The sequence below is a fragment of the Amblyomma mixtum genome, chromosome 3 (genome assembly GCF_055824585.1).
Source record: "Amblyomma mixtum isolate Tamu chromosome 3, ASM5582458v1, whole genome shotgun sequence".
Taxonomy (NCBI): domain Eukaryota; kingdom Metazoa; phylum Arthropoda; class Arachnida; order Ixodida; family Ixodidae; genus Amblyomma; species Amblyomma mixtum.
In genome coordinates this window covers 335,513,446-335,540,927 of record NC_143014.1, presented here as the reverse complement: position 1 = coordinate 335,540,927, position 27,482 = coordinate 335,513,446, and the positions used below count along the sequence as shown (strand labels likewise).

General features: G+C 44.9%; 1 protein-coding gene across 6 annotated transcripts in view; it reads left to right on the top strand.

Annotated features, from left to right (window-relative positions):
- The window catches only part of LOC149356040 (calsyntenin-1-like), a 44,071-nt gene extending 17,945 nt beyond the window's left edge, over positions 1-26,126 (top strand). Inside the window, exons 2-7 of one of the 6 annotated variants that reach the window (XR_016291612.1) lie at positions 20,330-20,469; positions 21,227-21,417; positions 22,856-23,073; positions 23,717-23,843; positions 25,004-25,123; positions 25,989-26,113. Coding sequence is in view for 4 of the 6 variants with exons in the window: in XM_089584080.1 (XP_089440206.1) it covers positions 20,462-20,469; positions 21,227-21,417; positions 22,856-23,073; positions 23,717-23,843; positions 25,989-26,065 (621 nt within the window). In the remaining 2 variants the exon portion in view is untranslated. Of the gene's footprint in view, positions 1-20,329; positions 20,470-21,226; positions 21,418-22,855; positions 23,074-23,716; positions 23,844-24,969 lie in introns of all 6 variants that reach the window. The other 5 variants (XR_016291613.1, XM_089584083.1, XM_089584080.1 and 2 more) reach the window with 5 other exon arrangements.
- Positions 26,127-27,482: the final 1,356 nt, after the last annotated feature.

The window sequence follows — 27,482 nt, the reverse complement described above, 5'->3', positions numbered from 1 at the left end:
GACTTTTTTGGCGAAAAACCAGACTCCTGTAGTTCAGAAGACTCCTTACTCTCCTGATATGGCCCTTTGCGATTTCTGGCTGTTTTCCAAAATCAAGAGGCCATTGAAAGGAGCGCGATTTCAGACAAGAGAGGACATTATGGCTGCAACGACCGCTGAGATAAACTCCATTCCGAAAGGGGCCTTTTCGGAATACTTCTAACAATGGCAGCACCGCTGGGAGAAGTGTGTGGAGTCCCAAGGAGACTACTTTGAAGATTAGTAGGTTTCCAACACTCCAGTTATGCCAGTTTTTTTTCTTCGGTCAAAGGTCGGATACTTTTCTAACAGACCTGGTACATTGCCGTAAGCCCCTTTTATGCCCAAAAACGCCATCCGCAATGGTCGTTCTTCACTTGCAGCAATTTCGATGCATTGGGTGACGGCGAACAAGTTGTCTTCTAAACTTGTCTGAACTCAATCTGCAGTTCTACCAAAAGCACATCTCCAGTCCAACCTTGCAGCTGATCCTTGATTACTTGCATTGTTATTCGATACAGTACCGATGTCGCCGTTAGAAGCCTATAGTACTTAATGCGATCTGTTCAACCTTTGCCTTTGCACGTCAAGTCCGTTCTACTCTCTCGCCAGCTTGCTGGGATTTCCTTAGTTCTCAATACGTAACTAAAAGCAGCATACGAAGTTTTTCTTGTTTTTTTACCAAGCAACGGAATTATAGGCTCATTGGTATTTGGTCCAAACCTGTTGCTGTCTGCAAAAGGACCATTTTCTCCGCTTTTTCCCGCTATATCCGGCCTGTCTTCGTCAAAAACCTTCCCTTGGTAGCGCCCTGCATCAGGCTGCGTACCGCTGATGCCACCACACGCTTTAGAAGCCTCTGATAAGTGTTTACAAATCAATTGCAGGGCTGCTTCATTTTCCATTAACTTACCCTCGTCATCCTGTATATGGCAACGCGTTTCCTTCGAACTGGTAGCTAGTGCCTTCAGGTTGTTCCAAAGCTTTCTCAGTGCCTGCTTATCTCTTTTTCTATCTGCCATCCACTTATCGGTTGTAGCCTTAGTCTTTTCCTAGGCTTGGGCATACCTTTTTGTTCTTCTACTCCACCCATTTCTCTTGAATTTCGGGCAAGGGTCTATTTTCTTGTTTTGCTTTCTGATGTGCCCTGTTAGCTGCTTGGCGGCTTGATATTGCATCTTTAATATCCGCGTCCCACCAACATTTGGGTTTCTTTTTGCCTCTCCACCTGTTTATCTTAAGTGCCAAATCTATCTCTCTTAATTACCTTTAGAATTTCACCATATTTCCATGATCTATATGAGCTCTTTCGAATGCACTTTTCTTCCGCTCGTGATATGGTCCTAAATAACGGTCATTCATAGACCGAATTCCGTGCTGCATGTCATGTTTTCGCGCATCAGCTTCATCCTTTCCTGCATACCCGATCATTACGATAAACCTTTTATCGCCGCTCCCAACACAATTCCTCGTCTATTTTCTTTACATCAGCCTTTCATATAAATCTCCCGTCATTCGTCCTCCTAACAAGCACAAGCCCCGTGATGGGGCAAATATAACTTGGCAATCGGGCCGTCTTTACTACCACAGAAGCTAAGGAAAGTGGCCTGCGCCTTCGTGTGGTTTGCCATTTTTTAAAAGATATATGTGTCCTGTTTTGAGCGGATGTTAGAAAAAATGCGTGATTTGAAAAAGAACCTCAGATGATCTTGCCTGGCGCCAGTCATGAAGAATTGTGCGAAACTGACTGGCGATGCACCATCCAGGTTTGGCACAGCATCCGCAAACAGCCAGGCAACGAAAACAACCGTCAATCGAGGTTGTAAATCACACAAAATGGCGGGCTCAACAAATAAGCTTGTCGACTTAGGCGCGTATTGTGCCTATGCAGAGAAACCTTTTCTTTTCGACAGAAAACAGCAAAATGGTGTGAAAGAGCGCGTCTATGCGTTTACTTCGGCCTTCAAACGGCTTGCGGTAGTTTAATAAAAGCGACGGGCGCTGGAAAAACACGTGAGGGAGATCTTGGGACACTGGGTGCTTCGCTCAGGTAAAGCGCGGCTATAAAAGGGGAAACAAGGCCGCAGTCATCCTCAGACCTTCACAGCGCCAGTTGCCCCTATCTGGGCTGCTTTCTAGACATGCAAGACGCTGGACCGCCGTAGTCTACGACGTACAACGGAAGGTCACCTACTTGATCCTTGTACCTTAAGGCCGAGTCACACCGCGGAAACAGTCGGCCAACCCGTCCGACAAAACAGTGTTTTCGTTGGGTTGGCGATCCTGTCACACCGCGTCAACACGAACAGAGGGGAAACGTGTCGCTGTCTCCCGCCAGCCTGTGTTGGCCACATGTGCGCCGCTTGTTCAGAAACTCTCTGTCACACCAGGAAAACTACATCAATCGCGTTCCCCGGCGCTTCTCTGCTCTTGCTCGCGCACTCCACTCCGTGCGTGCGCACAGCCGCGGAAACTGGGGACACTTGCCTTGCCGTAGGTACTGGAAGTTTTGCAGAACATCGGACGAACTATGACAGTGCGCGGCGGCTGAGGTGCAGCCTTGCTCGATTCTGACTCGGACGACGAGCCGCCACCACAGGGAAACCGCGCTGTTTGATCGACTGGATGCGAAGGGCGCCCGAGCAAAGCGTTTCCGAAAACCTCATACGAGGGAATTAAACACGGGCTACACGCGTCTACTTTCTGTGCCCTGTGTCTACTTTTACGAATTTCGTATTTTGCGCTGCTGTTCCACAATGCATTATCAACCCGGCCGGTCACTATAAATCACGCCATAATCTCGGCAGATTCATCGAGTTTATTCCACACTGTCAGAGTACTTACAAAACCTAAAATTGTACGCATCATTCTTGCAATCAAATGGGAGCCCAGTAAAGTTATTCTGATTGCTATCTCAAAGAAAAAAATGCAGCACTGCTTTCTTGTTCATCTCAAATTCAAAAATAGCAGGACAGGTAACTCGCGCTAACCTGTGAAATACGGTCCCAACTAGCGATCTCTTGAAACACAGATTCCTTCAGATCACATCGTTCATATTTTGGGTCTGTTATATCCCATGGAAAGCGCCTCTCTTCAATCATCGCGATCAGGTCACTTTCCCGGCGGCATGTTCACGCGAGCAACTGGCACACTCGTATGCCGGCTCCTGCTCGGGTGGTTCTCGCGCACAAACCCGTCAAGAAACTGTTGGAGCTCACGGCCGAGGCAGTCCCTGGAGCAAGACATTCCTTTTGGCTCCCTACAGAGCCGCGTTCGTCAGAAGTGTACGCTTGCTCACAAGAATGCGACGGAGATCGAACGTGCTTCTCCACGGCGACCGCATCCGACAGCCGACGGTGGCCACAGCAGCCTTCCCGCCCGCGTGCAAGACGCCGTACCGTAGCAGACGACATTACCACGAAAGGAAACGCTCTTTTTTTACTTTGAAAACGACGTTTCCAAGCACGAAAGGCACAAAACCGGTGAATCACCGCGTTGTGCTTTATTTGGTTGGTTCGGTGTCTCCGGGAAATCAGCCCGGCCGGCTAACAACGCCAACCGGGTCCACGAACGCTGTTTATTGTTCCGGTTCCCGGAAGCTGTCATACCGAGGCAACACCCCAGCAACCTGTCTCGTTTCCCTGCCGTTCGTGCAGTGTGCATAGAGTTTCTTACTATTACCTAGAGGGAAAGCTGGCGGCGCTGCGCTTCAGCCACCATGGACGCTCAAAGCATCATGGGGCGGTGAGCTACTTGTTGCGAGACAGTCGTAATTTTTCAGGAACACGGAGTGTCATTACTAAGATGTTTACTAAGGCCGCCGCGGTGGCTCAGTGGCTATGGTGCTCGGCTGCTGACCCGAAAGACGCGGGTTCGATCCCGGCCGCGGCGGCTGGTATTTCTTTGGAGGAGAAATTCTAGAGGCCCGTGTACTGTGCGATGTCAGTGCACGTTAAAGAACCCCAGGTGGTCGAAATTTCCGGAGCCCTTCACTACGGCGTCTCTCATAGCCTCAGTCGCTTTGGGACGTTAAACCCCATGAACCAAACCAAACCTAAGATGTTTCATTCCAAAAACGCTGTTCGTGTATGCGCAGACGACTTTCGCGCGAACGCAGTGTGCAAAAACCATAGTAGTGAAAACGCGATGACACACGACGCCAATAAAAGGCTCTACTCTTCCGAAATGCCATTAAAAAAAACCTCTTAAAGTATCTAAGCAACAACATTTTTTTTTGAAAACATATTTACTTTTGAAAGTGCGCCTATTAATTACGAAATATTTGTTTTTGTAGTGTTCATCACTTGGCCAACAGGAAAGCTAGTCATCTCTTATTTTGGGCAAACTTTGCACTTAAATGCTTTTCTGCTCATTTGTTGCAATCATTAAACAAGATATTGAATGTTAGGACATTCGTAGTTATCGAACAGCTTTATTTTTCTATTATATTTTGGCCAAAAGTTGCAGTTCCGCAACAAGTAGCTCACCGCCCCATGATGCTTTGAGCGCCCATGGTGGCTGAAGTGGTCTCGAGGGGTCGCCATGCAAACTCCCATAGACGGGCCGCCAGCTTTCCCTCTAGGTAATAGTAAGAAACTCTATGGCAGTGTGACATGAAGTTGTGGGTTGAGTTGGTTAGCCGACTTGTTCACGGCTCGCTTGCGAACGTGTTTGGTTTGGTTTGGTTTATGGGGTTTAACGTCCCAAAGCGACTAAGGCTGTGAGAGACGCCGTAGTGGAGGGCTCCGGAAATTTCGACCACCTGGGGTTCTTTAACGTGCACTGACATCGCACAGCACACGGGCCTCTAGAATTTATCCTCCAAAGAAATTCAACCGCCGCGGCCGGGATCGAACCCGTGTCTTTCGGGTCAGCAGCCGAGCACCATAACCACTGAGCCACCGCGGCGGCGAACGTGTTTGGTTCATGTCGTTGTTGTGTTTCCGTAGTGTGACTCGGCCTTCACGGCTGCTTTGAAGGTGCCGCAGGGCTGGACAACTTCTACGTATGTTTTCAGTCGCAGTTCCGTCGGGTCGAGTTTTAAAGGCGGTCTAAGTATCTTGAACAGTTGTCTTGATATTACAGACACCGTAGCGCCTGTGTCTAACTCCATTTGCAAAGGTACACCTTGAATTTCGACGTCGACGGTGATGGGACGCCGGGTTTTTTGAGACAGCGTCTGGACGTTACCAGTGTCGTCACTTTCAAGAGTGCGTATCCACTTCCTTGAACTCATTGGCTTCTGCTTGGGACCACGCCAGGCACGCTGAACGTGGCCTTTCTTTCCGCAGTTCGCGCACTTATCTGCAGATTTCTTTTATGCGCACAGAAAGACGACACAATAAGACAAGGTAGACAGGACGGAGCGCAAACTTTCAACTGTTTTATTCCGGAAAAAGTACATGACATTTATACCAAAATCTCAATTACTTTTTATGGAATGAAACAGTTGAAAGTATGCGCTCCGTCCTGTCTACCTTGTCTTATTGTGTCGTCTTTCTGTGCGCATAAAAGAAATCTGAGTATGAACCAACTAGCCCCACAACGCATATTACTGGATCACTTATCAGCGATATACGGACAGGCGCGGGAAAAATGCTTGTGAGAGCCGCAGAGATAACACTCGAAAGAATGCTCTCTTTTGTCTGTGTCTTCAGCGCTCATTTTGTGGAAGTAATCGACAGCTTCTCTAGCGTGCGCTTCCTGAGCATGCGCTTCCGCTGCTGCGCTTCCACTGCTGACATAACGAGCGCTGCATGACGCATTGCGTGCGGATTCGGGCGGCAGCCAGGCACGGCTGGTCGCCCCGAGGGGTAGAAGTGCCATTTAAAAAAAAACATATTGTAAATGATCGGCTCATTTTTGAAGCCTTTTACGTGGTATGAACACTCGGGGGCCTGTACTCTATAATACACATCCAGCAATATTGGACAATAATTTTGAAAATTGGAAAACTGTAAGGGACTGTAATGGAAATACTGAAGGTTATACTCCGATGTGCAGCAAAAGCTTTCTTTTAAACTGTTTCCATAGCTGGCATCGAGCAGTTAGAACTGCCGTAGAAAACCAATGGGGAACGCTTTTGCCAATAACAAAAACGCTAATAGAAAAAAAATGCAAGCCTGCCGACGGGAGATTGGTGAATATATTGATTGTTACAGTGAAATCTTAAAATACATGAAAAAATTGAGTTCATAAACTGGCTCCCGTTGAAAATACTGTTGTCCAGAATTGCTGGGTGTGCTCAAGCACCCTTTTCAGGGACCCTTCAAAGTGCAGCTGAAGTTTTTAGAAATTTACTAGCTTTAAACAGGTAAATGTGTGGTTCTGGTGAAAACTTTATTTGGAACAGGAGAGTTTGGGACACGTAGGTCCTTGGGGCCCCGCAAGGCGCCACTGCACTCAAATGTTCATGTCCCGGAGGCTCATGACGCTGGCAGCCCGGCCTGCGGCGATGGCTTGCTTGGCCGCGGGTCCTCGGAGCGAAGTAGGTTGGTTTGGTTTATGGCGTTTAACGTCCCAATGCGACTCAGGCTATGAGAGACGCCGTAGTAGAGAGCTTCGGAAATTTCGACCACCTGGGGTTCTTTAACGTGCACTGACATCGCACAGTTCACGGGCCTCAAGGATTTCTCCTCGAAAGAAATTCTGTAGTAGAACTTTTTGACGGGTTAGTTGGTACATCGTCTTGAAAGAATTCTTTCATTCTTTCAAGACGAAGATAGGCAAACACAAATACGACGAGCTTTATTCGCCACTGAGAGGAAAAGAAGATAGGCAAGTATTTTACTTATCTCCTTTTGCCTCTCAGTGGCGAATAAAACTCGTCGCATTTGTGTTTGTCACCTTTGGCCATTTCATAGCTCACAATGCCCGGTGCGTTCGTTGCAATTTGTAGCGTCACGCTTGCAGACTGGCTCGCGCGAACGCCGCAACCACCGTTGACATATCGGCCTGCTGGAGCATTGAGGTCGTCGCGCCTTGCCAGCAGCTGATTTCGTTCACTCAAGCCACGGTTGAGAGGAGCACAATCGTGGTGCGAGAATTGATTGTAAAACATTTTATTCGCCGGAAAGAGCTTGGTAAGAGGTCGCGTTAAGTGGTCGAGAGTATGCAGCCCTCGACGACTTTGTCAGCCCACTCCACCGCCAAACCTTGCATTCTGGGGTCAGAGCTAGCCAGCACGGCATCCCACCGCTCGAGAGAAGGAGCTGTAACTAGATCACCCGGAGGTGGCTCTATTTTGCAGTCCCGCAGGATGTGATCGTAGGTGGCACGTTGGCCACAGTGTTTGCGGTTTGGGTTGGAAAGATCGGGAAAAATGAGCGCGAGGAGTGATGGGGTGCGTATCGATCTCGTCTGTCGACGACTCCACGTAGCCTCTTGTTCTTTAGTAAGTGTTTTGCCTGGAGGGGGGAAAATTCTCCTCTCTAGTTTAAAATGATGGTGAGATCATGATATGTGATCATGGAGTCCTTCGCGAAATTCAGGAAGCCAGACTCATCCACTGCTCGGTCGCCAAAACCTCGGGCTTTATTGTGGGCTGCCTCCTTCCCCGGATTCCCCGAATGGGCTGGGACCCATATCAGTTCGGAATAATTTGGTGAGAATTTGGTTGCGTTAAGGATTTTAAGAGAGGTGTTTGTAATTCGGCCTTTTGCGAAATTATTGATACCCATTTTGGAGTCACTGAGTATGATGCTGTCTTGGGTATGCGCTAGGGCGAGGGCTATAGCCGCCTCTTCTGCCGTTTCAGAGGATTTCGTTTTGACTGTTGCCGAGACGATGAGGTCACCATTCTCATTCACAGCCACAATTGCAAATGCATTCGTACGTTTGTATTCTGCCGCATCTACATAAAGTGTTCCAGCGCACTGTCTGTATCTATTATGCAAGGCTTTGACTCGTGCTTGTCTTCTACCCTCATGGTGTAAGGGGTGCATGTTTTTGGGGAGGGGTTTGATTAATAGGGCCGTCCTATAGACGCGGGGTGAGTCTACTTTGGCATCTGTATTCGTAGGTTGAAAGTTAATTCCAAGCCTGGTAAGAATACTCCTACCAGTTCTGGAATTGGCTAATCTCGCTGTTTGAGCCATTAAAATGGGCTTCTTTCATTGTAGGTGTTATGTATTCCTAACCTCATAAGCCTTTCGGTTGAGGCATTTAGTGGGAGTCCTAACGCAGCTTTGTAGGCCTGCCGTATCATGCTATCCAATTTGCCTTTTTCTGCTTTCACAAATTTGAGATAAGGGGTGGCATAGAGCATCCTGCTTAGCGCAAAGGCCTGCACTAGTTGGCATAAATATCTTTCCCTCACCCCTTGTCTTCGATTAGCTATGCGGCGGATTAATCGCGTCGTCGCTTCTACCGCGCGTTTTAGCTGAGTGAGTGTGTCAGTATTCTTTCCATTTGTTTGTAAATACAACCCCAGTATTTTGATGGTTTGTACCTCTTTGACGGATCGTCCATTGACATAGACGTTTATTTGCGGGGGGGGGGGAGTCGTAGTACTCCTACTTCTTCGTTTATGGCGGATCACGAAGAGTTCAGATTTTTGCTCTGAACAAGTGAGGCCGGATTCCCATGCGCATGTCTCAATGATGTCCACTGCTTCTTGGAGTGTGTCTTCTATGTAGCCTTCGCATACTCTGGTTACCCAAAGTGTGATGTCATCTGCATAGAACGTGTGATGTAGGTCTGGTATTTGTGCCAATTGAAATTTCATTTGTGCCTGTTGAATTTGTGCCTGTTGAAATTTCACACGCAAGATTCATGACAGCTATACCGATATCAAGAATGTACGCATAGCAAACGATGCACCAGCTCTACGAGCTCGCCCGAATCAAGATGGAAACAGGAAGTTGTGGGCACGGTGTTGCCAGACCACCAAGCAATTTCGCGTATCGTCTATTCCTGAGCCCAATTGGTCTTACCCATTGCATCCAATAGACGATATGCGAAATGAGCAGCGCCATCTCTCGGCGCTCCGAGAACTAAGTCCTCCATGTTGGTACAGTACAGAAAACGAAACGGCTGCCCAGCGTTGGGTGAAAATGGCTGCGCTTCCTTTGAAAAGTAAAATTCCGATGCAGTGTTGCGCTACCCTCACCACTAGGAAAAGACACTACGATGTGTGCCAGAACTAGGTGCGTTCCAGCTTTTCGCTTTTCTATTTTTTACTCCGTCCCAACGTTTTAGTAACACAAAACGCCATGCGAGGTATCATGTGTCAGCACGCGGATCAGTGCGCAGCTTTCGCTTTCTGCGCTGATTTTTGACAAATCTCTCGAGGTGATTTGCGTTTAAATTAAGATAGGGACCACAGCCTTTGTTGCCTCTGATCAAAATTAGTAGCTGATTTTGTGCACTTATCAACTCTCCGGTCGGGCGTGAATATATATAGACGCATACTTGAACAACGTAATAGAGAAGGTAATTTTTTTGAGCGGGCCAATCGCTCGTGCCGTGCCGAAATAAGTTCACTCGAAGAACCATATGCCGATTACTGCTTAGTTTGCTACGTGTTCAGTTAAGTTTTTCCCGTGTTCAATTAGTTTTAGAAGGGCGAGCAAACTCTCTGGACCATACTCATATGTTATGCGCGTTAAGGAGTCTTTGTGAAGCAATACACTCTACGTATAAAAACTGAGGTGCGAATGCTTTATTTCTTGAGGATTCATATACCTTCGATATCTGCGGCGGCGAATCTCTAAAAAAAAGAAGCGAATAATATAGCTACTTTATTATGAAGGAAGGACGCATTTCTAAGCTAGAAAGTACGTGCAACAGTGTGCTGAAAACGATTGGGCCATCAGATTTTATTATCGTTGTGGCAAGCTCCAACAGCTTGCTTTGCAACAAAGCCATTTGTCCAAGTTTGGGAGTAAGCTAATTAAGTTTCGGAAGCAACCGAACATGCTAATTTCGCCCCTGCACACACAACTTTACCAGCGTATCGAGTCCGTGCATGCACCTACAGCTGTAGCATCTTTCTCTAATCAAGCCGCCGCGGTGGCTCAGTGCTTATCTGAAAAAAAAAGCTGCGTCTTTGCTTACAATATTTTGAATTATATGTGCATGCCTACTTTCCTCTTGTTAATGTCGACTGACTGACTGCGTCTTTAGCAGGACGCAGTTTCAACGAATTGTGTCGAAAATCAAACGACGCCGGGCTCTGAAACGGTGGCGTTGAAAACCGCGCATGCGCATTGCACATTACAGTAAACGAATCGAATTACGCAGCTGGTCGAGGGTCTTGTGTGATTATACTGCAATGCACGAAGCTCCTGGCGTCGGCGCGAACGAAAGTTCGCACTGTCACAGAAGTTTGTCAACACACGTGCGCACTCAGCGCAAACTAACCGCTCGCTACCCTACCAGATGAATTCGCGTCCACCTGGGAATAAAATAGCCATGATAATGCGTGATGCTTGAACTGGTGCTTTAATGCGAGCATTAAAACGAATACAGCACACGGTCACGGTTCGACTTTCCAATCCACTTTCGAGTGCCGATTATTGCGATCATCAGCGCCAGACTTCAAGCGAAGCTGAGGACACGGTAGGAGTAAGCTGGCGGTTATTGAAAGCACCTACATTTGGTCAAAGATCAGCTGTGAAAACAATCCAGCAGCTGAAGCTTGCCTGTTGAAATTCCACTGGAAAGAAGAAAGTACGCATAGCAAACGATGCACCAGCTCGACGAGCTCGACCGAGCAAAGATGGAAACCGGAAGTTGTGGGCGCGGTGTTGCCAGACCACCAAGCAATTTCGCATATCGTCTATTGGTCCACCGAACTGCACCCAATTTATCCAATGAATGTTTGCATGTTTGACGAAAAAGGTAGAACTAATATAGTACTTACAATAAGAGCTATCAGCAGCTTAGCCTAATAAATTCAGGGGGCACTTTGACTGTCTAAAGTGCGTAGAGGCGAAAGCGTTTTCCGCACCACTTTGACTGCTTCTGTGGCACAGGTGGTGCCACATGTAATTGAGTACTAATTACTAAGTGATGACAAACCACTAATTAATGGTTAATTACTGATTAATTCCTGACTACTAATTAACTGCTAATTAATGACGCTTAAGCTTCGCTTTTAGGAGTGGAACGCGACAGCGTGTTGTAGCGCTGCCAGGGAGTCCACGGAACGCCACCACCCCTTCGGCGCGATGCCTTGCCGTTTGAAGGCAACGGTTTTTGAGGAAAGGAAATGGCGCAGTAATTCTGTGTCATCTCGGTGGACACCTTAACCGCATCGTAGAGGAAGGGAGGAAGTGGGAGTGAAAGAAGAAAGACAAAGAGGGCCCGTAATGAAGAAAATGAAAATTGTATTTGAGGAAAGGAAATTGCTCAGTAACTGTCTCACATATCTCGGTGGACACCCGTCAAAATTCAGGGGGGGGGGTGCACTTTTTTGACCTAAAGTGCGGTCACTGATGTGTGGTTAAGATGTTAAGCTTCGCCTCTAAAAGTGGAACGCGACAGCGTCTTGCAACGCTGCCACGGAGTCCATAGAACGCCATCGCTCATTCGGTTCTGCGCCTCGCTCGTCGGTAAATTGGTTTTTGAGGAAAGGAAATGTATCTGTCTCTCATATCTCGGTGGACACCTACACCTCGCCGGAAGGGAAGGGAGGAGGATGGCAGTGAGCGAAGACACCGTATTCACTAGACGCGCTTTTGTTCATTCCAAACCACCAAACCATCGAGCTGGCATGGCGGAGTGGATAGCATGCTCGTCTCGCACTCCGAAGACCGGGGTTCGATTTCCGAGCTCGACCAATTTCCTACTCGGTTTTATTTATTTATATGGCCTGACTAGAAAAGTTAATTAGGCTAATTGGGTAATTAAACAATTAACTAAGCTCAGTCCCACTTACTTGGAGCATCACTATATGATCCCTTCAATTGGTCGCATGGTTACTAGCCAAAGTACAGTTGGCCCCGTTTGAAATTGGCGCACTGTGACGTCACGACCGTTTCGACCAACGGAAAAGCGTGACATTTCTGTCGACAACTGCTGCTTACAATGATGAGACATTAAAGGCTTTCGCCTTAATAAATTGTACTCATCATCTACACCACCACTAGAGCTGAAATTAAATTAAATATCTGTGCTCAGTGGGCAAGCGCCACCGGCCCCAGCATGAGAGCCTAATAAATTGGGTATATAAGTTGGAGCAGAAGTGTGTTCTCTGGATGTACAGTCAGGCCGGAATGAAACGCGAACACGCATATGTCATACATTTCTGCTTTGCAGCGAGATATTCCTTTACAACCTATTTTCAATTATGCATTTCAGTAGGCCCTTTACCCAGGCACATGAATCAGGCTAGTTGTACACATCAGCTGAAAGTAGGCAGGCAAAATATTTTGTTTTCTTGACATGCTCTGTTCGCGTTTCATTCCGGCCTGACTGTACATATTGAGCTGATGTATGCTACTAGTGCCTGAATGTGCAGTGTTGCTTATGTGTGATGCATGTGTGTCTGTTGGCTTTGATTTCCATAAAAGCATGTTAATTTCAATTCCGTAGAAAAATGTTGATTGGCACTAGGCAGAGTGTCTCCCCACAGTCCTCATAAATCAGTTTTCCTTTTGCACATTACAATGTGTTAGGTTGTAGAAATATTCATCCAAGATCCTAGAGCATATTATTCAAACATTTAGCTACCTTTCTCTATGAATGTAACATATTTTGTGAATATTTTCTGGGTCAAATTACTGCCTGGCCTAATGGGTCCAATTCGCTAGTCCAGTTGGATCCAATTGGTCGGGGGCTAAAAACACAACTGGAACCAATTGGTTCCAATTGGGAAATCCAATTGGAAGCAATGGGAATGTCCATTTAGTTCCAACTCGAATGTCCAATTAGTTCCAATGGTTTTTTTCGACTGGGCAGCTACTGGTTTGCACATAGCTTTAAGTTCTCTTAAAGAACAAAAAATCGCCCTAACATTCATACGTATTCTACACTTCTCGCCAGAGGAAAAGGACTAAGAAGGACCTTTATTGTAACTACCATCAAGACAGGTGTTACTGACATATGCGCTACCCCGTATTTTAAGGCGGATGCGTTTGATGCCTCATCGTTGTAAGCAGGAGTTGTCGACAGAAATGTCACGCTTTTCAATTGGTCGCGACGTCATAATGTGCAAATTTCAAACGAGGCCAATTGTACTTTGGCTAGTAACCGTCCAACCAATTAAAGGGATGGTATAGTGATGCTCCAAGTAAAATAAATAAATAAATAAATCTGAGTAGGAAATTGTTCGAGTTGGGGAATCGAACTAGGGTCTCCGGAGTGCGAGACGAGCACGCTAACCACTCCGCTTTGCCAGCTCGTTGGTATGGAATGAACAAAGGTACGTCTAGTGAGTATGGTGACTTCACTATCTACCATCTTCCTCCCTCCCTTATGGCAAGGTTCAGGTTTCCGCCGAGATATGCGAGACAGATACATTTCCTTTCCTCAAAAACCAATAAACCAACAAGCATGGCGTAGAGCCGAACAGGCGGTGGCGTTCTGTGGACTCCCTGGGAGCATTGCAAGACACTGTCGAGTTCCACTCTTAGAGGCGAAATTTTATGTATTGACCACAAATCAGTGACACAAGCAGCAACACCGTGCTTAAGGCTTTTGCCTCACCATACTTTATGTCAACAAAGCGTCCCCCTCAATTTTTTCGCTAGTGTACATCTGTGGAAATTAATTTAGGTGCTCTTTCTCAAGCGTCTATAGTAATTAATTTAGTGGGCACGTCAAATGATATCAGATCTATTTATCAGCAAATGAAGTTCTTATTTTCACGTTGTTCAAAACGCATTGCACTAAAGTGCCTTGGACGGCATGGCGATCATCCGTGGCGCTTGTAGTGAGCGTCTTGTGTTACCCACTCCGCCATTATCTATAGAAAAAGTACAAGCACACAGGAAGCTGGAAGAGAACCTGGGCTTTGCCAGCGATTTTTCCCTTTAGCCTCCCTCGCCCTTTTTACTGAGTGTACTGCCATTGCCAGAGGATTTGCAGCAGCGGTAAAGTTAAAACAGTGTGAAGGCCTTGTTCACTTCATTTAAAAAGCTCTTTTGCATTGTACACCTTATTTGATACACAAATGTTTCACCCTTGATGTAGACATGGAGAAAAGGCCTTGGTGATTAATAAAAGAAAGTAGGAGAGTAGCTAAGAATTTGCCATAGAGCAGCAGTGCAGAAATTGCACATAAATGAGCAATTAGCTTTGTTTCTTACTTTTGTGTGAGCTTTCAATTGGTTTCTGCTTTTTCTTTTGAAGTGAAGATGTCTGCTCGTGGAAGGTGCGCTTACCCTTCTCCAAAAATCACTTGAAGTCATCCCTTATGCCTTCCACACCGTTTTAATCACCTGCTTTTCTGTACCTAACCACAAATGGCTGAGCACCTTGGCATCAACTTGGACTTGTGTTCGAGGTTCTACCCAGGTCTCATCAGGTGCTGATAAGCATAAGCCAACAAATGTAATAACTCCTCAAAATGTCCTCATAATATCCTCCGGGACAGTTGGAATCTCACAGAAAACTGCTCTGCATTGCTGCGTGCAGCACATGTGACCTTCTTCATTATATTTCTTTTTGTAGCTGCTCGTTCTAAGACACCCTGCAAAGAATAGGGAACTGCCTTTTGAATTATCATAGAATGATTCCTTCCTGATCTGCCTTTTACAGTATCGATGTAGTTCTATGCTATGGTTCTTTTCTATTCAATTAATCTAGTTTTTACAATCTGCGGATTTTACATCTCGTTTAATGCTGTTTATTTCTGCGTCCTTGCACCCTGGATACTTACAGGTTAGGTTCTTAGTTCTTTTCTACCTTTGTGAGTCAACCCTCTTTGCTTTTATTCTCGACTTAACTTCTGCCCTTAAGCACAGAATCGCATTTCCTAAAGTAAATCCCAGCGCCATTATTCCTTTCAAAATTCATACCTCCTAGTATTACTTTTGTTGTACACCTATAATGCCCTATGTTTCATTATATCGCAACTCTTAAACCTTTTGGCCCAACAGACTACTCGTGCTTTTTCGTGCGTGTCTGTCACTTGTTTATCCATATCCCAAGATATTTGTGTCTGGACTTTCAGTGTACTTTATGGCCTTATCTTGTAAATGAATCACTTGTATCATTGGAAAGCGCCACACCTGAATTATTTGTGCGAAAACTCAAACCATGCCTCTTTTTTCTCCACGACAAGTAACCAGAGTTTGGAAATCTTCATGTCTATGTGCTAACAGTAATATCATCTGCATACATTAAACCATGGATTCGTTGTTCAAGAACCTTTTCGTCTAAACTGTACAGCAGATTATAACCTAGATTACTCTCTTGTAGCCTTCTTTCCATCTTTATCACATAAAGCATAATGAGTAGCAATGATAGAGCAGAACCTTGCCTTAATTGCATACGTACCTCAACAGTTGTTCTTTTACTCCTTTTGCTGTAATTTCAACTTTATTATCACGCTATATTTCCTGCAGGAAATCAATTGCCTCTTTACACATACCTTCATCTTTTAACGTGTTCCAGTGGAGTTCCCTGTTCACATAGTCGTATGCACTGCTTATGTCAAAAAAGGCTGACTACATATGTCGGTTTTCTGTCTTAGCTATATCTATGCATTCTGTAAGCAGGAACAGGCTGTCATACAAGCGGCTTTTCCTTCTGAACCCGTTCGGGGGTTCTCCGTGTATCTTATGACTTTCTACCCATGTCTGCATATTTAATTTCATTGCCTGCATTACCGTCTTGTATACTGCAGATGATGTCGTAATCGATGTGAAGTATTTTAGGCGCATCCTTTCTCCTTCTCATTTTCGAATATCATAAATTTTTCCTATCGCGAGCTATGTGGAGTTTGCTTACTTGTTGTGACTGTCTCCAATGCTTTTAACAAAGTTTCCTTGCTTCTTGGACCAAACTCATTCAGCTTGATTGCGATTTCATTTCTCCCTTCGGATATGAATTTAAGAAAATTTGCTTCCACCTTTTTTCCGTTAGTACTGGTCATTTATAACCTGCTTTTTATTATGCTGTCCTGTGTTTCTCTCTCATTTGGGGAGATTTCAGTATTGTCACTCCTAAATGACTCAACTATAACTGATGTAATGTAGATTGCAGTGTTGTCTTGATCTAAGCAAATTCCCTCACCATGCTGAATCTGTTCCTGCTTTCCTTGATTCATTTTACACAGTTAGCTGATATGGTTCCAGAATTTTCTTGGCCCTTGTTTAGTTGCATCATGCACTCCAGCCAGCCAGCGGTCAGTGGAGTCCTTTACTTTAGCCTGGACGAGGACCTGCACTTGCTGCTTCATTTGTTGATCAGATTCCCATTTTCGGTGTATTTCCTCTTGAGATAACTGTGCCTTCTTTGCTTCGCTGTGTTCCCTTGAAGCCACCCATCAATGTTCGATGGCCTCCTTAATTTCCTTATTCACTGGTTCATTGCTTCCTCTCTCCTCTCCTGTGCGTTACCCTTTTTACTTGTTTCATTTTAGTACTGATGAATAGTTTTAACTGATTATAATCCCACTTTATCATGAGGCATTTCTCAATTGCTTCTTCTATGCCTGCTGCCGTTAGCACTATTTGTTTGTCATTTTTTTGTCTTTGCTGCATTTCTCATTTGAACAGATCTCCCAACTGCAGACTAATCAACGTAAGGTCATTTCCCCAGAGTGTACTCCCCCTCTTCGTCAATTTCCATTTTTGCAAGCTTGCTACAGATTCCGTGCTATAGATTCGCTGGCGTAGCTCGTGTTCTGTTTCAGCTTCCGCTGTGTGCTTCTACTTTTTCATATATATAATAGCAAAGTGGGTAACACAAGACACTCACTACATTGCCACGGATGATCGCCATGTCGTCCATTTTGAAGAACATGAGAATAAGAACTTCTTTTGCTGCTTCACAGATCTGATATCATTTGACATGTGTACTAAACTGAATATTATATTAGCTTGAGAAAGAGTGACTCATTTAATTTTCAAAGATGCATGCTAATGAAAATAAGGGGATGGTGCATATTTCTGTAACACATTTTGCTGGCAGTTAGATTTAAGAGCCTTCTTAATCATTTTCCTCTGGTGGGAAGTGAGGAATAGCTATGAATGTTAGCACCATTCTTTTGTTCTTTCAGAGACCATCAAACCTGTGTGCAAACCAGTAGTTCTTCTGCACCCTTGCCAAACTTCTCTTCTGGCTAGAATTATAGAAATAAATATGAAATATTAGGCACTTGACTTCAGCACCCCAGTCAAAAAAAAACCATTGGAACCAAGTGGATTTCCAATGGGTTCAAATTGGTTCCAATTGGACGAGTTCAGTTTCCAATTGGTTCCAATTTGAATGGTGTTCCAATTGGATGGTCTAAATGGACTATCCAATTGGACCATTTCAGCTTCCAATCGGTGAGCCCAATCGGTCTTACCCATTGCATCCAAATGGTCCACCGAACTGCACCCAATTTATCCAATGAATGCTTGCATGTTTGACGAAAAAGGTAGAACTAATATGGTACTTAATAAATAAGGGCTATCAGCAGCGTAGCCTAATAAATTGTACTAATCACCTACACCACCACTGGAGCTGAAATTAAATTAAATATGTGCGCTCAGTGGGCAAGCGCCACCAGCCCCAGCATGAGAGCCTAATAAATTGGGTATATAAGTTGGAGCAGAAGTGTGTTCTCTGGATGTACATATTGAGCTAATGTATGCTACTAGTGCCTGAATGTGCAGTGTTGCTTCTGTGTGATGCATGTGTGTCTGTTGGCTTTGATTTCCATTTCAATTCCGTAGAAAAATGTTGATTGCCACGAGGCAGAGTGTCTCCCCACAGTGCTCATAAATCAGTTTTCCTTTTGCATATTACAATGTGTTAAGTTGTAGAAATATTCATCCAAGATCCTAGAGCATATTATTCAAACATTTAGCCATCTTTCTCAATGAACATAACATATTTTGTGATTATTTTCTGGGTCAAATAACGGCCTGGCCTAATGGGTCCAATTAGCTAGTCCAGTTTGATCCAATTGGTCGGGGGCTAAAAACAACTGGAACCAATTGGTTCCAATTGGGAAATCCAATTGGAAGCAATGGGAATGTCCATTCAGTTCCAACTGGAATGTCCAATTGGTTCCAATGTTTTTTTTTTACTCGGATGACATAGACCTTGTCCAGATTCATATTAATGAATGCCTTATAGGAAAGACACATCATAACATTCATCACTGTGAGTACCCGTGTAAAGTCAGAACTGCCCGATCTTAGGTTGAAGCAATGTCACTCTTGGTTAAAGAGCCGTACCTTCCACCATTTCCAATCTGGGACTAACTGAAACTGGCTAGATTTGTTTCCCTCATGTTTCTTAGCTTTGTGGTGCCCCAAACCGAAAGGCTTATTTTTTCTTCCTCGTCTGCATGTCTAAAAAAAATGTAAAAGATATACACACTGTCAAACCATGAAATAACTAGAAAAACACGAGGCAAGCTCATCTTTTGCCTAGCTGCTACTGCTTTGAGCACTGTGCATACAATGCATACAAGTTATACTTTCCACATTTCTATACATAGCTGGGCATCAGCAGCTGAGGTGCGAACCATTAGGGACATCTGCCTGTACACAGACTGGTGGTTCTTCTTTTGACTAGTCTCGCGGAGCACAAAGTACACGACTGCAAAATGGCTACAGGCTCTCTTCTGCATTGATGGGAAGCAACATCGATTTTACATTCTGAAGCTACTGAACGTTCAAGAGATGACACAAAACAAAGCATTTTTTTGCACATTTTTTCCATCTACGTAATCCAGCATTGGGAAATCAAATACAGAAATCCTTAACATTCAGAGCTGCAAGTTATGTGTAAATGGCACGTAATGTGCCACACCACCATGCAAGATGTGAAATGCAATGCAGTGCAGGTACAGTGCATAACTAAGCATGGTTAATTTTGTTTGTGAGCAAAGTTCTTATTGCATCCATCAAAGCTGGAGTAAGTGGATGCCTCTCACTGCTGGAATAGCTGCTATGTCACTTGCCCATGCAGGATATTGTCACACATTAACAGAGGTTTTCAGCCACTGTGTCTCAATGCATGCTTGTTGGGGCATATTCTGTACATGCAGAAAGACTACACAGTAGTACTGAAAATTCAACAAATTGCTATTGCAGTTGCATTTTTGCATTACAGCTGAACTAAAATTAACTAACTTGAGAGAGTTGTTAAGCATGCTAGCTTCTGCAGTAAGTCTTCCATAAAGCATAGCAAATATTCAACAAAAGCAGTTAAGCTTACAAGAACATGAAAAGACTGTGCCCCCTGCTAAGGTTGTAAAACATTGGTAAGTACGCAGACTTTTGAGGTTTGGAGCGACACGTGGGCAATGAGGGACACCATAGTAGAGGGCTCCGGATTAATTGAAGCTACCAAGGGTCCTTTAACATGCGCTGACATTGCACAGCACAAGGGCGCTTTTCACGCTTCGCCTCCATCGAAACGCGTCCGCGCGTCCAGGATCGGGTCCTCCGACTCAGTAGCCTAGCGCCCTAACCACTAGGCCACTGCGGCATGTATAGAAAGAGTACTAAAAGTCCTCCGAGGATTTGTATGGTTCAAGCAGTTCAAGCTCTTTGCCGTCGCAGCCACAGTGCACTAGTATGTAATAGACTGCGGTTGTTGGTAGTTCATATATTCACCTCTTGGAAATGCAGAACCTCTAGGAAATATGTATCCTAAACTATATTAGAGAACAATGTAACAGCCACACAGTAACAGTAGCAAGAGGCGAACCTTTAAGCGAGTGAATGAAGCATCCTAAACTCAGCACAAACAGACAACGCATGCTGTAGCGTTCGCACTTACAACGCTTTTTGTGCCCTTAATTCAAATATGGCACATCGAGTGTGGGCATAATAATGCACGTAGAGCATAGAGACCTTTTTTATGACTTCATTAACGCTTATAAACATATTAAGAGCCGAATTTTAGCTTGACAATTCCGCATTGCAAGCAAAGCGCCGTGCACGCGCATCTTGCCGAACGACCCGCAAGTCCGAGTACCCAGCATGTCTTGCGACTCGTTCAGATTAGACACCACCTATTGCTGAATGACCCGCAAGTCGGGAGTACCCAGCGTGCCTTGCAAGCAATGTCAAGCTGTGTTGCATTCTTTCATTCCTTGAATTTTTCTTGCCCAGTTATCAAGGCTTGTTCTCAAATTTTCATCACCTTCACCATGCAAATGCTTGAAGAAGCATGTCTTGCTTATTCTGTGCTCCAGGCACTATCTGGAGCCCCTGGATTGGGAGGCAAGCAGTAACCACATTTTCAAAGTGACGGCCTTCGACTATAGCAAGAAACAGAGCCATCCGGTCAATGTCACCACCACGGTCAACAGGGTCTGCAAGGTTGGATGGAAAGGTAAATTCAGCTATAGATATTAAGAGTGCGTGTATCCTTCTTCAGCTTTCTTAACATTAACTTACAACATGTGTGGCATGTGCTCAAAGTTGGATGGAAGGGTAAACTCAACTATAGATATTAAGAGTGCATGTATCCTTCTTTAGCTTTCTTAACATTAACTTAAACATCTGTGGCACGTGCTGCAGTGTCTGCGGAATAATGTAGATGGAGTGCACTGCACACCACAGCAACCAGTGCAGGTCTCAGCAGACGGTACCAAAGCTGCTAACGTGTATGGTTTAAGCCAGAAATTACTGATTACCATCCACCTGAGTACAGGTTTATGGCTACAAAGGGAAACCATACACACACTTAAATGCATGCATGCATACAGACACACATTTTGGAATGTCACTGCGGCAAAATTTGCTGCTGACCTGCTGAAGTAGCTGTACATCCTTAAAAAAAGTTAGCCAAATGTTTTGGTGCATATGTGTCAATATTACATCAGCCACAACAATTGACATGTGGAAATCCTTTATTCCTTTTTTCTGTTTGTCTTCTGAAGTACCAGATGCTGCCATCACATGCAACTAACTGACTTGGGTTGGCTGAAAGCTTTTGTGAAAAAGCATCTTCACAGTGTTAATTTCCCCTTCTTTGTGCTCTTGTTTATCGGTGCCTGTAGACTAGGAAGAGTGCCGATGTTACAGCTATAATGGTCGTAGTGGCTTCTGCACTAGCTGCAACACAGTGGCGTGTTTTGTGCTTGCAGCATGGAGGAGCATGTGGAGTACACACCAGGCTCCGGTCGCCGGGCCCTGTTCCCGGATGCCCTGCTGGAGCTGGGTGAAGGGGCCTGTGCACCCGAACAGCTGTCGGCTCGTCTGACTCCGGCCACCCGCCACGTGGGCAAGGGTTGTGACTGGAACACCTACTCAGTCGATTCTCAAAGGAAGCTCTACGGTAGCATGCCTGTCGCAAGTTGCACACTTTTCATCATTTTCCAGTGACCATTAACCTCAGTGTCATGGTTCCTGCACAAAATATCATGGCTTGGTTGCTTTCATAATGGTGCAATGGAACTTTATAGTTCCTTCTGATGTTTTGGACAAATTTGTTGGCTCTTTGGGATTTTTTCACTGAATGGTTAGATTTCATCCTAACATCTTCAGGCTGCCTAGTGCACCAAGATGTGTACAAATTAATTATTAATGTCTCTCAGTTTCTGCTTTACAAGCTTTCTTCAGACTGTGCCCAGAGGAATCGCACTGAGCATTCTCCTTCTTTGCCACATACATGGAAGCCGAGTGGACGCAAGTTCTGCTGACGGACGAAGGTCGTGAGATTGACCAGGTCTATGAATTGATGGTGCCAGAAATGCTGTGGTCATTCCCGACTGTACTGTGTTGCACACCCTAACCAATGTTTTCACTGTGGACTTCTGGATATGTCCCCGCGCACCCACAGCCCACAACGCCAGCCACCTCAAAGAGCATGTCCTGTGCAGCTCTGATGGCCACCGTAAGTGCGCTGTCACATCCACTTAGTCCAAGTTGCTTCCCTGCGTCTCACTAAATGCTTATTGCATGCTCTTGAATATGTACATTTTTGGAAAAAAAAATCAGCTTCAACTATATCTTGTTATGAAAACTTTTCTACCTAGCAGCATCATTCACGGACAGGACATCAGCATGATTGTACGAGATGTGAGCAGAAGGGTGCAAAGTGGACATATACTTTTGGGTGAAATGACCTGCCAAAATGAATGTGATATTTCCAAAGATGGTTCTATGTAACTATTAAGGTGCTACCTTGGTACAACTCTTCTTCGGTATGAAGAAAGACAGGTCATGCAACCGAAAACAGCTCATGCATTTAAGCATTTACCTCTCCTTATTATGTCCTTTCCTCTGTGCTATCTTCCCTTGAATAAGAGTGACCAATTGGCTTGCGACTCTACCTGTCTAGCAAAATTGTCATTGTGGCATCAACATGTTGTAGTGACCTCATCAAGAAGTTGAAAATAGGTGTTTTGCTAATTGGTATTCTTTTCTTACAATTCATTCACATTCATCAGACCTGTAGTCTGATTCAGTAGGGTGTTTACAGTGCATAGTTGGTCAGGCAAAAGGGCATTCAGCTTGGTATGCTAAGCCCCATATTCCTCCACTTTGCCCAAGTTGTTTACATACTTAAGCACACACATGAAAGTGTTTCAGGGAATAGAAATAGCACTCAGCTACTATTACAAAAGAGGCATTGTATCTGCTGCTTCCGTTTTCCTTGGGCCTCATGCATTTCATGATCACTCGGCCTCATTGCGTTACGTTGAGAACAATATGAAAAAAGAAAATGAGCTCTCCTCATTGAGCTTTCATGTGTGTGGCTAATATTCATGCAGGTATGAGCCAGCATCACCCAGTGCTCTTCATCCACAACTGCAGGCTTATCCTGCTGCTGCACCGAGAGCCCACCCAGGAGCAGGCCAACAAGTTCACACCAGCTGAGTGGCTTTGGAAGACACCCGAGGTGTGCTGCGACAGGTGGCACCATTATGCGTTCTTCGTCAACGTCCTTGAGGCTAGCATCCTTGGCTGCAATCTGCACTACACAATCCATGTACCATCCCTTTAGCTGTGCGTTGCATTGTGGGGGTCAAGTGTGCTGATAAGCACATCAAGTACCTGGTCATGGAATATAGAAATGTGCCTATAATTGGGAGTAGATGTTCCATGTAGATACAGTATCTCCTACTGGGTAGGGCACACAAACAGATCAGTCCAGGGGAAGATGATAAGCTGGCAGTTAATTAGTTCAGACTGGTTTATTGCAGTATTCTTAGAACAATTAGTGCAATAGTGAACAGCACTAATTCCAAATGCACTCACTCTAAAGAACGGTTTAAATAAAGCTGGTACATGTAGATTGCTTGGTACCCAGCTAGCACTGAGTGAAGGAGCGCTTATCATTACTAGAAACATTGCATTTAGTATCAAATGTCTTGAGTTTGAACTAAACAGTGCCCAATTAGCCCTTAACGAGTTCAGAATGAACATGGTACAGCTTGATCTACTGTAGCTTTGGATGTTATGCGGACATTCCACAGATGTCTGTGGTCAGTTGGGTTTTGTGGACAAGCATTCTTTGGGTATTTCAGTGGGACATGGCTCATGCCTTTTAATTCCTGAACTAGTTCTGGCATTTGGGTTTTCCTACACTTCCTTTCTGAATGGCAGTATCATTTTGGTTCTGTGTGATGCAGGCTTCACTCTGTGTCGACAGACGGCCCTTTAAGGTGACGGCTAACAACCCAGAAATTGTAGACTACTGGCCTCTTCACCAGACCAAGAACATCAACACCACATTTGCTGTAGGAGCCTGCTGGCAAGGTATGCTGCCTGTTTTACACTGACGACCTTAGCGGCTTCCAACAGCATCTACTGTAAAGAACATGTCATGTGCTCCCACAGAAGGAAATAAAACTTCTCTACAACTTGCTGTAGATTTCCCTGCATGAGCTGAAGTGTAAGGATATAAACAAAGAAAAAGTTACCTGAAATAACGTGAGGTATAACAATATACTACAGATTGGTTTGGTAGAATTTTTTGCTGCTTTGTTCTATGTCAGTAAACTAGGAGCAGTCATACTACTGCTGGCCTTTTGCTAACATGCCGTTTGTGTATGCGTTGAGGTAGCGTTGCATGTTTCATTTCGGTGCTCTGCAACCTTAAAACTCAGCATTCACTTTACATCTCTGGCTTAAGAGCTGACTCATTAATTTTTTATTATATTGAATTCTTGACAGATCAAGAGGTCTAAATAAGCTTACTTATGGTAGGTAGTATGTTGTTAATGACATCCTAGTCGAAATCAAGAGAGAGAAAAGGGCTTGGGCAGAGCATGCAATGCAAAGGCACGATAACTGATGGTCCTTAAGGGTATTCGAGTAGATTCTAAGAGAAGGGAAGCGCAGCAGGGGGTGGCAGAAAATTAGGTCGGCAGATAAGATTAAGAAGTTCGCGTGGAAAAGATGGACACAGCTTGCTGGCACAGGACAGGACTAATTCGAGAGGTATGGGAGAGAGGCCTTTGTCTTGCAGTGGGCATAGTCAGGCTGATGATGATGGCAATGATGTTGTTGTTACCATTCTGACAAAATACAGACACATCTAAAGCTTGCTAATCTGGCATGCTTCCTAAAGTTGTATCCTGAGAAATATTTTCCTCTAGGCCGGAACTAAAATAAGGTTCTGCGCATTGACCCATTTAGTATGTTTAGTGGGACCAGAAGTCACTACAGGTTGGTGAGTGTTTTCAAATCTTTGGTGCAAAATTAGTGATAAGCAGCGCCACTGTTTTCTAATCCCATGATGTAAAGCCAGCTCTGCTTCCTAAATTCAGCTGGTCATGCAGAGCCTAGCCACATGCATGCCTTGGTGTGCCTTTGAAGCGTGCTGTAGGTCACTGAACAGGCAGAATACAGCAGCCACTACGTTCACTTCACGCACATGCAGCCAAGAACAACAAGATGGCATTCCATTTCCGCAGCTATTGATGGGCCTGTATGTGTTGAGGGAGCGTACGGAATCTCCTGATGTGCTCTCCTTCCTGCATCGCTGCAAGGAATGGCTTGACATTCCCCCTGCTGATTCACAGGCTGCAGGAATGGCAAGTGGCAGATATTTATGTGGCCTCTTTATTGCTGTCAGCACCATGAATTCTACCAGTAAATAGAGTTGGTTTCCATGGCCTGTGGCAGACGGTGTGTCCTATGCTCAGTGATCTGGCTTCATGGCAGATGTCTTCCTTGCTGTGTATCGGGGACTCAGATCTGGATGTCGTTAGAGAAGGTATTGTCACATAGTTTGACTTGCATACATCGAAAGGCCCAACTGCTTTTTTCTAGTGCCATACAAAGAAGGTGCTCATGTAACAGTGAGATTTTCAAGAAAGTGGATGCCTTGCTATGGCCTAGGTCTTTTCTGCTTTCTTGAAAAAGATAAGGTGGAACAGGGCTGATTTCACATCCCCAGCACTTACTGTGCCAGTCCTTGCAGATCCAATGTAAGGATCTCGGGTTGCTGTTCGTGCAACCGAAACAAGCTCCATTAAAGGTCACTGGCAGCCACACGAACACAGACTGATTGGACACTGGCACTGTTTTGTTTTGGAGGCAGGTATTCACAGCATTTGCTGCTCAGTGTGGTCAACTGCAGAGTGAAATTTGAAGTATTCTGACTCCTGGGATTGTCACTCTTTGTGCATTAAAGGAAGTCCTGCGTGTTGGTTTGAGCTGGTATTTTTTGTGATACCTTTGGAATGCATCGTTCCTTTGAGGCTTGGAAGAACAGACTAGCTGTGAGAGCTATTATTGGCGCATGCGCGGTACTGTTATGGCATGTAATGTTCTCATTAGCACCAGATAACATTAAGCTGCCAACTGCAAGCATTTCATGCTTGTGCATCTGCCATTAGCAACAAGAATGGCAATTCTTTCCTTGTGATTGCATGTTTCTGGCCGCTCTTTTCATAGTGTTCTTCCAGGAAGTGACCTCTGATTCCGAGCAGCAAAGTCACAGCGGCAGCTCAGGACCAGGACACCCTCGATGATCTCATGTTACGTGTGGCTTATGTCAATTTGCGCGACTTCCCCACACCTGGTCGTCATACTGTTCTTGTGGCCACTACTGACATGTAAGTATTTTGTCGATATCCAAATTGTATGTCAAATAGGTACGCAGGAGAAGTCTGCAGGTATTCAGGGATAATCCATGGATATCCGGAATCGGTGCCTTCTTGATGTCCAGTATGTGCACGTGGGGTGTGGGTTTTCGGGAACACTGGATGTTTTTTCTGAAGCCAAAATTTTGCAGTTGGTGCTTGTAGTTTGAAAATATATTGGATCCTTTCGATCAAACTACATAAATGCATGTTCACTGTGCTGCTCTTTTTGAGTTCAGCCAGTATGGGGCGCAAACATATTTCAAACGTTTCTCATTGGCTGGCATGCCATATAGAGCTCACCCAGCAGAAGGCCTCATGGGCCTGCAAACAGTCTAAAGGTGGCAGTAGATAACTTGCACATTGCACCTGCTTTTAGCTCGCAAGCTGTGCTTAGTCCAGGTAAAGTGTTGCAGTTAATCAAGTTAATCAGAACTTCTCTTGAACAGCAGCTAGGTCATTGTGGACTAGGACAGCACATCAGAGGCCCTGAATGGAGCCTAGTCATTGCATGTTAAAGGACCATTGTTATTCTGTACTGAAATGAAGGCATTTCGAATTGGATGAACTTATTGAGTGCTGTTAATTTCATTCTTTGCTGTTTTCACTATGGATTGAATATTAGCACCGGGACAGAGGAAGATAAACACGTGATATTTCTCTAACTATGGCAGCAGTGCTATACAGCCACTGCCTTTTCTGCATTTAGCATTCTTCATTCTGGACCACAGTGGAGAGAAAATGGCAAAAAGACTAATTGTCACTTTCATGTGCGTCACAAGCGAAGTGGCTCATTCCAACACATATTAATGGAGTTCTAAAATACATTGAGCCAGCTTCACAGTAGTGTCAAATGCCCAAGTAAGGGTGAAGTACCTAAATTTTCATGCAGAAAATGCACATGTGGTCATGTGTTTTGTAACATAAATGGTGTTGACGCTGTTCCTTTGACTGCAGCACACACAGTTGTCAAGTGCTGGCAAAGACATTCAGCACTTTGTCTTCCTCTGACTGCTGGCCAGCAATGCTATTTCCTGATTAATGCACTATGTGGCAAAGCCAACTTAGTGACTTTTGAAAGGGGTCTATTCTAGAGCACATGCTGTATATATCTGCTTGTCTGTTTTGCGGTCAATACTGTAGTGAGGTGCAGTGCCGGAAGGGTGAACTCCGTGACACAAATCATGCACCTGCATGCACCCAACACACCTCTCTTATTGTGTTAATTCCTTTCATGTAATGCTGCACATTTTGTGCATTGTGTGGACCACTGGGAATAAGCTTTTCCTTCAGGGTAGCCTTGCTG